General features: G+C 38.3%; 1 protein-coding gene across 4 annotated transcripts; it reads left to right on the top strand.

The window, feature by feature from the left end:
* Positions 1 to 875: 875 nt before the first annotated feature.
* tbrg4 (transforming growth factor beta regulator 4) lies at positions 876 to 11,788 on the top strand. Of its 4 annotated transcripts, none has more exons than XM_059567944.1 (12): positions 876 to 1,020; positions 1,460 to 1,932; positions 2,015 to 2,196; positions 3,156 to 3,300; positions 3,440 to 3,614; positions 3,711 to 3,868; positions 3,974 to 4,084; positions 4,185 to 4,329; positions 6,390 to 6,632; positions 6,791 to 6,902; positions 6,986 to 7,100; positions 11,135 to 11,788. In XM_059567944.1, the coding sequence occupies exons 2-12, from the start codon at positions 1,528 to 1,530 to the stop codon at positions 11,234 to 11,236; spliced, it is 1,893 nt and encodes a 630-aa protein (XP_059423927.1). In that variant the 5' UTR covers positions 876 to 1,020; positions 1,460 to 1,527; the 3' UTR covers positions 11,237 to 11,788. The 4 variants fall into 4 exon arrangements, with proteins under 4 accessions (XP_059423927.1, XP_059423930.1, XP_059423928.1 ...); XM_059567947.1 differs by having other exon boundaries at positions 957 to 1,020; positions 1,511 to 1,932; XM_059567945.1 differs by lacking the exon at positions 876 to 1,020 and adding an exon at positions 1,060 to 1,149.
* The last annotated feature ends 69 nt before the right edge of the window (positions 11,789 to 11,857 follow it).

Below are 11,857 nucleotides of genomic sequence, written 5' to 3'. Positions count from 1 at the left end.
ATATTACCTCAAACTCACATGGCAACACAGTTTACCACTGTAATTTTAATGAGGTTATTTTCTAGAAACTATAACATATTAAAACCATAGTACCGTACTGAGGTTTAAATCTGCAGGATCTGAAAGGTAAGTATGAGGCAACAGAGAAATCTTCTACTTATGTGTGGCCTCTTAAAACATGTATGTTCATACACAGGCCAGCTCAAGAATAACTTATGCAATTTTATATTATTTGAAATAATTAAAAGAGCAGTTTCATGTCTATCCTTGTTACCTACTGTTTAACTGGTCTAGGTTTAGGAACTAATTAATAATAAATAATGCAATACATTTTAGAGAAAGTAATGAATAATCTACAGTACTTACCCTGTTGAAGATGTAATTAGTTAGTAATGAATTACTTTTTTACAGTAACTTATCCAACACAATCATTAATTTTTAATGATTTAAAAATTAACTGAATAAAGTTATATATTCCATATATATATATATATATATATGGGGGGGGGGGGGAACTTGGCTATGTGTTCTGTACTAGTCTAACTGAGACTTGTCATGGAACTTGTATACTGTTGTTGTTCTCTTGTTAATCTGATTGCTTCTATTGTTCTCATTTGTAAGTCGCTTTGGATAAAAGCGTCTGCTAAATGATTAAATGTACATGAAAAATTGCGTTGGCTTCTTTGGTCACCTAATTTACACAGCGGGTATTTCCAAAGCAACTGAAAGTGTGGAAGTAAAAAAAAAAAAATAAATCCAAAATATGCTGTTAAAATTGCAGTTATATATGTATAAGGTAATTATTAGCAGCGTAAAATTTCGAAATGTACATTATCTGCAAAGGAATCTTATCCCATTCAGGCTCAGTTTTTCTTTGTAACGCGTAGGCATACTGACCAATCACAATGCGCTGTCTTAATCACATGTTGCCGGTTCACTGACGCAAAACCTCAGCGACTCCTACTGATCGTTCCTCCATGTGAATGTCGTTTCAGCTGTTATAAAAGCTCATTTGACAAGGTAAGAAAGCAATGTTTGTTTTACCTTTGGTTACAGCAGCCCGTTCAGTTTCGCTAGAACATGTTCATTGAACTGTATTAGTGTTGACAGTTTCGTAAAACTATTGCGGCGCATGCCCAAATCGGCAAGGTCAGAATAGACGTTAACACATGACAAACAGCGAGGTAATTTAGACACTTGACAGTCTTCATATGGTTAGATTCAGTATACTCGGAGAGTGTTGAAGCCCAATACTCTTCCCTTTTTTTTTTGTATTGACCACTAGTAAAGTACTAGTAAAATAATTTAAGGTAAAGAATGCGATTTGCTAAATGCATTTTTAAATCCAAGACACCACCATATAAATTAACATCAGTATTTGACTGGTGCTGTTTTTATATAAGTTGGGTTTATTTTCTCACAACTGAGATTTTTCTCATCTGTCCGTTTTATTTCTTAGGTGCTTGGGTGCGATGTGGGTGCAAATGCTTTGACTGGTTGTTGAATACAGGAAGTGCCCCTTTCAAAATGACCACCAGGCTGCTGTGCAGATGGGCACGATTATATCCTCGCTGCCCTCAGACTGCCACGGCCTCAGCCAAACTACAGACCTCCACAGTCCACCAGACAGAGCCAGTGTGCCTGATGTCCCTGTCTTGGACCCGACCTTCTGCTAGGCACCTCTGTCAGGGCAATGAACTGGCTAAGATGGAGGAGACAGTGTTTCCGTATGACCAAACGCAACTAGTCCGACTTGTTGAAAAGGCGTCCACCCCAGAGGAAGTGCTTAAGTTGTGGGAAGAGCAAGGCGGATCTGCCAGCGATGCTGCCAGGTGTCTGGTCCAGCTGAACCTGCGGGTCATGGAGAAGGGTGGTGAAGGAATCCTGCAGGATCCACGCTGCGAGAGCATGCTGGAGACTGTACAATCTCAGGTAACCAAGATTGAATTGCAAGTCCACTCGTCACTGATATCGAGACCGTAGAAGATTTATCTTTGTTGTTGTTCTCTCACAGGTGTCCTCGGTGTGGAATGGATCTCTGGTGGGTCTTCTGAGTGCTCTCACTATGTTGGGTCTCCCTTCTGATGCCCCTCTACTCCGCTCCATCCAGAATGAAGTGCTCTGGAGGATCCGGCGCCTCACATACCGTCACCTGGCCTACCTGGTGGACTGGGTAGCCTTTCAGCGAAGACGAGGGTGGGATTCACATGCTTGACAAAGCTTGATTCCTAATTATAGGAATTATTATCGCATGATAATTTAAAATGTAACATTTTAGGGATTACTAGTAGTCAGTGGGATTATAAACTAGTTGATTATATTGGTTGACTTTTTTTTATATTATATAAATATATATATATATATATATATATATATATATATATATATTTGTATTTTATATTATTTTTGTATTAGCTGTAAATTTTAATATACATGCAGACAGGCTAATAATTTTTTTGTGTTATGACGCTTGCATTAATTGGTCTGGTGGATATGAATCTGACTAATTATATAGAACTTCCTTAATACTGACGTGTTGTTTATATATCTGATCAACTAGCTGAATTATTTTTTTTTTCTTGTCCCTGTCATACTTTTTTTTTTTTTTTTTTCTATTAAATAATTCTATTGATACAATTACTGTTTAAAAGTTTGGGCTCTGTAAGATATATTTTGCAGAAATTAACACTTGATACATTCAATTGATAAAAAAGTGAGAGTAAAGAATTTTATATTTAAATAGTTTTCTTTTTTACTTTCTATTCTCTAAGAATCTTAAAAACAGGGATCATGGTTTCACAAAAGTATTGAGCAGCACAACATTTGTAACATTGATAACAATATGAAATGTTTCTTGAACCACCAAATCAGTAATGATTTCCGAAGGATCATGTAACACTAAAGATTGGAGCAAAGATGATGAAAATTCAGATCAAATAAATGCAGCCTTCCTGAAAAGAAAAGACTTCTTAGCAAAGAAATCTTGTCAACCTCAAACTTTTGAGCATTTTTATGTGTCTGCTTTGAAAGGAACTGATATAAATGAATACCTACATCAGTATTTTTTCTTAAAGGTTTCTTAAGTTCTTGATGCTGTTGTTGGTCCAGTAAGTAGCTGATCTGTTCTCACAATGTTGTTGTTTGTGTTGTGAAAGGTATGAAAATGAAGCGCTTACCACAGCCCTGCTGAAACAACTGGAACTGCGCTGGACAGAGCTGTGTGACAGTCGTACCGTCAGCATTCTCATGGGCCGCGCTTCGCTTTTCAACCCTTCTCTCATGGACAAACTGGAGGACAAAGTGAGTGCACACACACAAAAACACTTTTAGCTAGCTAGCCAATCAAATATATTTGAATACACTTTTGTAATTGTATTTTGTTGTATTAAGCTTGTGTAACTTGATTGTCAAACACTAAACTGTATCTTATACTTTCTAGGCTCTGGAGATGGCAGAGAGCTTCAGCGCAGAGGATATCCGGAGAGTGGCATTTGCACTGGCCTCTCAAAACAGACGGGCCGTTCCTTTGTTACGTGCTCTCTCATACCACCTGAACCAGAAACCCTCTTCTGAACTGAAAACACCATTGCTGCTTGACATTGCATACACTTATGGTCAGTGAGATTTTACAGCTTAAACAGCTTTTTGTCTAGACATGTAGAAATGACTGTAAAAATGCAATTGTGTTCTCATTGTTCTCTAAATAAAAGGTAAGCTGAATTTTCATCAGACACAAGTGCTCCAGAGAATTGCGGCAGAGCTATTGCCTAGGTTATCAGAACTGAGTTCCCTCGACGTAACCCGCTGTGCCAAGTCTCTAGCCTTTCTCAAGTGGCTGCACTTGCCTCTATTTGAAGGTTTTGCTCAGGTTTGATTCATTTCTTATCAAATTCAAACCACCAAGTAAATGATACTTTAAAGGCAGCCTTATATTTAGTTTAATTATTATTTTCCCCTCTCTGTTGTTTTTCAGCACTATGTGAATAATAGTAAAAACTACAGCACTCTGCAGGTGTGTAATCTCCTCATATCTTTCGCCAAACTCAACTTCCAACTTGGTAAAGGAGAGGAGTTTTACCAAAAGGTAACCAAAAAAAGTACTATATAGATGTCTATATATATATATATATATATTTATATTGATATGCATGCATGTATGTAATGTGTTTTTTGTGTGGCTATAGGTACACAGAGCTTTGCAAGGTTCCTTTCAGAATTTAGAGCCTTTCCTGAAAACAGACGTGGTTTGGTCACTGTGTGTGCTGAACCAGGCCAGTCCTGATTATATCTCCTCTGTTACGAAGTATGACTTTCAGAAGAAACTTACAGGTGCGTAGGAATGATTGTGCTAAAAATATTCAGAAAAGGCTGTACTCTGCATTTTGGGACAGCTACTGAATTCACATTTCTTATGTTGCACAGTGATTAATATCATTTGCTGTTCTCACCAGAAACACATGGTGGCAGTATAGCCTCATTTTCTTGTACAGCGGGTAGGGATGGGATGGTATGAAAATTTAATATCACGATTATAGTGACTAAAATTATCACGATTATCAATATTATCACGGTTTTGTTGAAACGAGATGAAAGTGTTCAAAAATAGTTGATGCTCACACTGAAAACATTTCAGCAAGTTCTATATTTAATAATCAACAAACAACTAATAAAACAAGCAACTCTATGCACTTAATTTAAAGAAAGATTAAATTCTGTGGCATTTCCTTCCTTACAATGAAAAGTGTAGAAGCATAGAAAAGTCACTGACTTTCGCCATTCCTTCTCGAAAAAAAACAAAAAAACATTGTGCGCTGCGCTTGCGTCAGACTGTTGCTGGCTGGACATGATTTAATAGTGAGTTATTAAAACCGCGATAATCAAACACGGTTTTAATGATAATTCATTTTTAAACGATATTACTAACCTTCAGCACATTTTATCACGGTTATCGATAAAACCGGTTATCGTCCCATCCCTAACAGCGGGTAAAAGGAGTATGTCGATTAAAAACCCAAGTAATCCATATTTACAAAGAAAACAAAACAAAATAATTCAGAAAATAAGTTAGTGACACAATAACGACAGGGAAAAAGTATTGAACATTCTTACTGAAATTAATTTAATACTTTGTACAAAAACCTTTGTTAATGACAGCGTCAAGACGCCTTCTGTATGGGCAAACTAGTCGCATGCATTGCTCAGGTGTGATTTTGGACCATTCTTCCACACAAACAGTCTTCAAGGTTCTGTAGGCCTCTTCTATGAACTCTGATCTTTAGTTCTTTCCATAGATTTTCTATTGGATTCGAGTCAGGTGATTGGGTGGGCCAATCATACAGCTATACTTTCTATCTCTGAAACCAAATGAGTTTTCTTGGCTGTGTTTGGGATCAATGTCTTGCTGAAATGTCCACCCTTGTTTCATCTTAATCGTTCTGGTAGATGGCAGCAGATTTTTATCAAGAATGTCTCCGTACATTTTTCCATTCATCCTTTATTAAATTATATGAATTTGGCCAGTGCTACACCATGATATTTTGGGGTGATGTGCAGTGCCATTTGACCTCCAAACATGGTGTGTATTATGTCATCCAAAGAGTTTAATTTTGGTCTCATCAGACCAGACTATATTCCCCCAGTACTTCACAGGCTTGTCTAAATGTGGTGCAGTAAACTTTAAACGAGCTTCAACATGCTTTTTCTTCAGCAATAAAGTCTTGCATGTTGAGCGTGTATACAGGCCAAAGTGGTTGAGTGCATTACTTTGTTTTCTTTTGAAACAATTGTACCTGCTAATTCCAGGTCTTTCTGAAGATCTCCACAAGTGGCACTCGGCTCTTAAACAACTCTTCTGATAATTTAATTTTCACTTTTCTGTTAGAAATTTTTGCGAGGAGCACCTGGTCATTGCTGGTTTATGGTGAAATTATGTTCTTTCCACATCTGGATTATGGCCCCAACAGTGCTCACTGGAAAATTCAGAAGTATAGAAATCCTTCTGTTACCAATGCCGTCAGTATTTTTTGCAACATTAAGGTTGTGAATGTACTGAGAGAGCCCTTTTTTCTTTTACCCATCATGAAATGTTTCTTGTGTGACACGTTGGTAATGAGATGTTTTTTTTTTTTTGTTTTTTTTATAGTTCACCCCAAAATAAAAAATATATTTAATATGATAAATTATGATTAAATTATACAGTTTAATGTCCATTTAAACTTGTATGCTGATATTTGTTTTCATGGAACACATAAACATAAATGTCAATCACCATTCACTTCTTTTCATACAAGGGACAGCTCATACTATTGAACAAGGCTGTCAATCTGTGCACTATAGTCAGTCTGCAATCGAATATAATCATGATAAAGTTTTCCTGTTCTGTCCAACAGGTGGCATTGTGGATCGGACCGAGAGCTATCGGCTGAAATTGCTGCATATCTCTTCCTTTGCTCAGTTGGAGCCTCTAGGTATCACTATTGAATCTCCAGCTGTGCTGCTGCTAGCTCCCCAGGGCAAAGTAGAGGTCAGCACCCCTCTGCAAAGCAGCCTACACTCAGCCCTTCAGAGCCTGACCAACAGCCGGACACAGGCCCTCCGCACTGCTGTCAAAACCATATACGGCTGGACAATAGGTGAGTAGAACTGTGAACACCAGAGCGATGCGAGTTATGTACTTTGTACTTTCAAGGTAACGGAGGTCATAGATCTGATTCATGATCCTTATTATTGTAATCTAACAGACCATGTTAATCCTGTTAATTTGTGAATCTATTGACTGCTGTCACCACAGATGGAGAACTTGTGGTAGATTCAGAAAATAAACCTATTGATTTGGAGAACCTGAAAGCCCCTCATTTACCTGGAGGTGGTGGACGTGATGCCTTACCTGCAGGGGCTCGACAGTGAGTGTTAACGTGAAAGCCTTGTCCTAAGCTCACATACAGAGATGATTTCTAAATATGTCAATGTTGTTTGTCCATTTCAGAATAGCATTTGTGGCTTGGGAGTTTCCTAACTTTTGCCTCAGGAGCAAGGATCTTCTGGGCCGCTTTGCCATGCAGAAACGCCACCTACAGCTGGCTGGGTTTATAGTGGTGGAGGTGAGACACAGTGAAATACAAGGATAGGAGATGAAGCTAAAAACATTTATCACGATATAATGTTCGATATAATTTGGTATCGGTAACTATTGAAAAATGGGTTCTGATTGGTTGGTCATTAGGGCTGGGCGATATGACGATATTCTCGTATATCTACGATGTCTCGGAAGTATTGCGATGTCCATGTCAACAGCTCGGTAACAGACGATTATCGACATTATCGGAAGAAAATGACAAATGATAAACCTACATTGAAAAAATATTTTACATAGCCCGGAAAGTCACCATAAAGGTTTTTTTGCATGCAAGAATGAAATAATTTAGTAGAAAGGTTGGGAATCGAAAAGCTATTCCACATTCAGAAATCAGATGTGTAAGATCAGGAATCAAATGACTTGTTATTAAATTAAATTTAGATTCTGCTTCTTGGTTCCTGTATGTGCATTTATTGTGATTTCAAAAGATTCAACAGCAAGAAGACTAAATAGAACTCACTTCTGCATTCGCAGGCTGTTTTCTGTGATGCGCGCATACACACGCACAAACACACAGCACATGCACAAAAGCTGCCTCTTATAAATGCAATCACTAGACTGATCTCACTTTATCGCATTCTTACAGATTTGAATGGACAAATAAAAAGAATTATCAAAATATTCCATAAATACAATTGATTGTCTTGATTGAAGAAACTTAAGAGTTGAGAAAGAAAACAAGGGTGTATCTGATCTATGCATCAGCTGGTGCTCATGTTCTTACTCTTAATTGTGATTCCAGTGTCCATCTTTCCTGTTTTTATCATTTTATCTGTAGTGTTCTCAACTAAGCTCCATTGACACAAAAAACGATAACTATATTAGTGTCCACACAAATTCCTGTTAACTTTATTATACGTATGCACTGCAGTTTGTCATTTGCCGCTTTAACTGTTTAATCTTTGATGTACATTCTAAATGGCTTTTAATGTTTTTGTTCATCAACTGGAAAAAAGCAGTCCGAACGTGATTCCAACAATAGTGTTCCTCTTTGTCTTTATTATACAGTAGTTGTGGTGATGACCTCTTTATTCTCATAGAATTAGAAGAATTATTGTAACATTTATCATTATCGTTACTTGCTGCGAAACAGCCCTTTAGAACGAGTATTAAAACTTTATAGTTATCTTGTAAATAAGTTTTAATGAAGTGCAAGGTCAGCAGTGTTTACTGCACAAAAGTAAGCCAATTTTATAAGCATCATTTAATTAGGGTTAAGTTATATGGGCATTAGGGTTAGATTGTTAGTATCAGCTATACTTAATTTACTGATGGTCTTCCAACTCAAAATAGCACTTCTTATTTGATGTACTCTCCTTTTTATAATACTGGTGTAGTTAGCCTGATTAGCTCTATTCCCATTGTCATGGCTATTACATGGCAGGCGGTCCCCCCTGGCTTTGGGTTATAAATAGCAGCGGTAAAGACAGAACTGTGGAAAAGGTCTCCGGCTCTGTCTGCAGCATGTAGGCCAATCCTGTTAGCCCTCTGCCTCCTGGGGTACAGATAGATAGAGTTGGCTGGTCTTGACTTCCAACTGAGCACAGGCCTGATATAATGCTCTTGCCATTTGATGCGCTTGCTGACAACAGCCATTTCAATAGGCAAAAGTTCATAACACTTCTCAGTTTTCTTTTTTTCTGAGATTGATTTTTGCATCACAGATGCAAAATTTAACAGGTAAAAAGTTATATTGTCAATTGTGTTGTTATATATATATATATATATATATATATATATATATATATATATATATATATATAGTGGTGGGCATAGATTAAATTTTTTAATATAGATTAATCTCACTGTAATCTTGGAATTAATCTAGATTAAAATGGCTCATTTGAATTCTGCCTAAGGCATTCAGAATATGTGTGCTACCCAAATAAAATGACTAAAAGTAAGTCTTCTAGAACGGGTTTCTCAAGCCAGGTGGTGCATTGGACCAGGGGCTCATCTCCTGTTTCCAAAATGCATCAAAAACTGCTTGAGAAATTCCACAATGCACAAGGTGCAAACAACCTTACACCTGTTTCACACATAATCCATCTGCAGTCTGTATGCTTTTCGTTTTTTTTTTTTTTACACACCCATGATAACTGATTCCAGCATTCACGTGGTTGCGGTCCGTCAGTGCGTTCCTGGATCGTTTATGTACCGAGTAGCGGACTGCAAACGCGTCCTGTGTGAAAGCACAATGAGTATGAGTCCGTGCTGCATCTGCACCACATACTGTACGTAATGCACACAGACTGCATACGCACTGTGTGAAACATATGTGTGAAACAGTTCACCAAGTCGAACTGAATCGTTTGAAACGGTTCGCGTCTCCAATGAGCATTAATCTACAAATTACTTAAGTTGTTAACATTTTTTTAATGTGGCTGACACTCCCTCTGAGTCTGAATAAACCAATATCCCGGAGTAATTCATTTACTCAAACAGTACACTCAGGGCCGGCTCTAGGTTATTTGGTGCCCAAGGCGAGAGTCCCCCCCCCCCCCCCCAATCCCCCCCCCCTCGGGAAAAAGAACCTCGACAGTTATTCCATAGTTATTCATTTTTTATTTTAAATGTTCACACAACAACTCTTTAAAAGCAACAACCTGAAGGATACAGTAGAAAACAATAGAGAAGCATTAAGATCTCACCTCAAGGAAAAGCAGTTATAGTGTTTTCATTTTATTACGTGTTTTCATTTACCCCATCATTTAAAGCGCTAAAACCAGCTGTCAGATGTTTTCGCGCCACTCCCGGTTGCTGAGCAGCTGAGTTTGACAGCTGCCTGTCAGAGTGACTCAGTCGTTTTTTAGGATTGTAAATCTAGTAAAAGAAATGGACAAATACAAGCAGTGTGTGGACAGTGCACAGTAAAAGTGTACAGCGTGTGTGCAGCTTTCATAATACGATACATACATTTAATTAACTTTTTTTTTTTAATTCTGCAATTTTGCGCCCCGTCCAGTAGATGGCGCCCCAGGCGGCCGCCTGTGTCGCTTGTCGGCAAAGCCGGCCCTGAGTACACTGACTGAGCTGCTGTGGAGACCGAACTGAAGATGAACGCCGAGCCAGATAACGAATGAACACGCCCACTGCTGGAGCAGTTCTCGTTCTAGAGTCAAGAACCGGTTGCATCGGTTTTCGGATCACCAGTACACTGAACCGAAAACCGTTTCTTTCGGACGCGTCTGATTTGAGAACTGATGAACTGATGATACTGCGCATGCGTGTAATTTTTCAAGTATTTTGTTAAACATCGGAAAGTGTGATAAAATAACTTTTATTTTGCTTTTTTTTTTTTTTTTTTAAGATCTGTATATTGTAGATTATGTATAGGCCAAAGGGGTTTTCAGGGAAGTTGGACAATAATTAAGACTCAAAAGACTCTGTTTAATAGGAATAAGGGATGATTTAAGAAATATCTGTACTGTATTTATAGTTAATGATGACACATTAACAAATTGAGTTTGTAGTAAACAGAACATGAACACGAGTAGAGCAGCTGATGATACTAAACTGTAGCACGTGCGGGTTAGAGTGATTCTCGTTCTCGAGTCAAGAACCGGTTGCATCGGTTTTCGGATCACTAGTACACTGAACCGAAAAGGTATAAATCCACGCTAAAATATCAAGGTGAAAGGCATCATAGCTCACCTAGTATAGACCCAGCTCCCACTCAACTTTGAGAATAAATTAACGGCGATATTTTTTTTTTTATCGGCCACACGTTAACGCAGCAATTTAACGCCGATAACGGCCCACCACTTATTTTATATATATATTATAGAGAGAGAGCACGGTTTAAACCGATGTCACTTTTAAACCAAGCAGTTGGCCAATGCAATGAATCAACAGTTATGACCAATTTGAACTCATTGAGAAGTCGTTCACCCTCTGATTACTTATTGAAATGACTCATGAAAATTTAACCACAGTTGACCACACCTTCATTCTCAAGCATACTGATGTGTCACAAACTCCTTACGTTTTCCCCTACAGGTGCCTTACTTTGAATGGCTGGAGCTGAAGTCTGACTGGCAGAAAGTGGCTTACTTAAAAGACAAATTAGGGAAGGCAGTGGCTGAGGACATGGCTAAATGAGCCATCAAGCCTGTCAATAACTTTAAGTGCTTTTGACACGGGCTGCTCATAGACATTAACAGCCTCAGACAATAACATGACTTACAGGTGAGGAAATTACAGAGATATTGAGTACTGCATATACATGCACGCAACAAAAAGATAGTTGCAGCATCCTCAATTCCCATGATCCACCCGAACATCAGAGTGGAAATCAAATGCATCTGGGAGCTGTGATCAATCTCTGCAGGAACAGAAAGCAGAGCCTCCAGAAATCAGCAGATGCTTGGAAGCGACAGAGTAGTGTGTGTATCCGCTGCCTTCCCAAAAAAGAAACTCTGAGCCAAAGAGCTATGCGAATGTTGAGAAATTAAAGCATGAGTGATCTGAAGGGCACAAGCAGTGTTCACCACATGGGAAAACAACTAAATTGTCAGACCTTTGTGTTAATCGTCCATGTCCTCACAAACAACTGGATGTTCACACGCTCTACTTCCACTTATAATAAATACATGCACCTTCTGTTTTTGATGCAGTTGCCTAGACAACACATGGGGCTTTCCTTGTTGCCAAGGAGACTGGAAATATTTATGGCAAAAGGGATTGGGAGTTCAGTACTTAAAGATTTCTTTACACTTAGAA

The sequence above is a fragment of the Carassius carassius genome, chromosome 15 (assembly GCF_963082965.1).
Source record: "Carassius carassius chromosome 15, fCarCar2.1, whole genome shotgun sequence".
Taxonomy (NCBI): domain Eukaryota; kingdom Metazoa; phylum Chordata; class Actinopteri; order Cypriniformes; family Cyprinidae; genus Carassius; species Carassius carassius.
The sequence above is the reverse complement of the archived record's forward strand: the minus strand, read 5'-3'. Positions and strand labels throughout refer to the sequence as shown.

What these genes read in the sequence shown, in the direction of transcription:
- tbrg4 (XM_059567944.1), top strand. Translation starts at nt 1,528, where the DNA reads ATGACCACCAGGCTGCTGTGCAGATGGGCACGATTATATCCTCGCTGC. An exon ending in CTTTCAGAAGAAACTTACAG is followed by an intron (nt 4,330 to 6,389) that starts GTGCGTAGGAAT and finishes TCTGTCCAACAG; the next exon opens with GTGGCATTGTGGATCGGACC. An exon ending in CATATACGGCTGGACAATAG is followed by an intron (nt 6,633 to 6,790) that starts GTGAGTAGAACT and finishes CTGTCACCACAG; the next exon opens with ATGGAGAACTTGTGGTAGAT.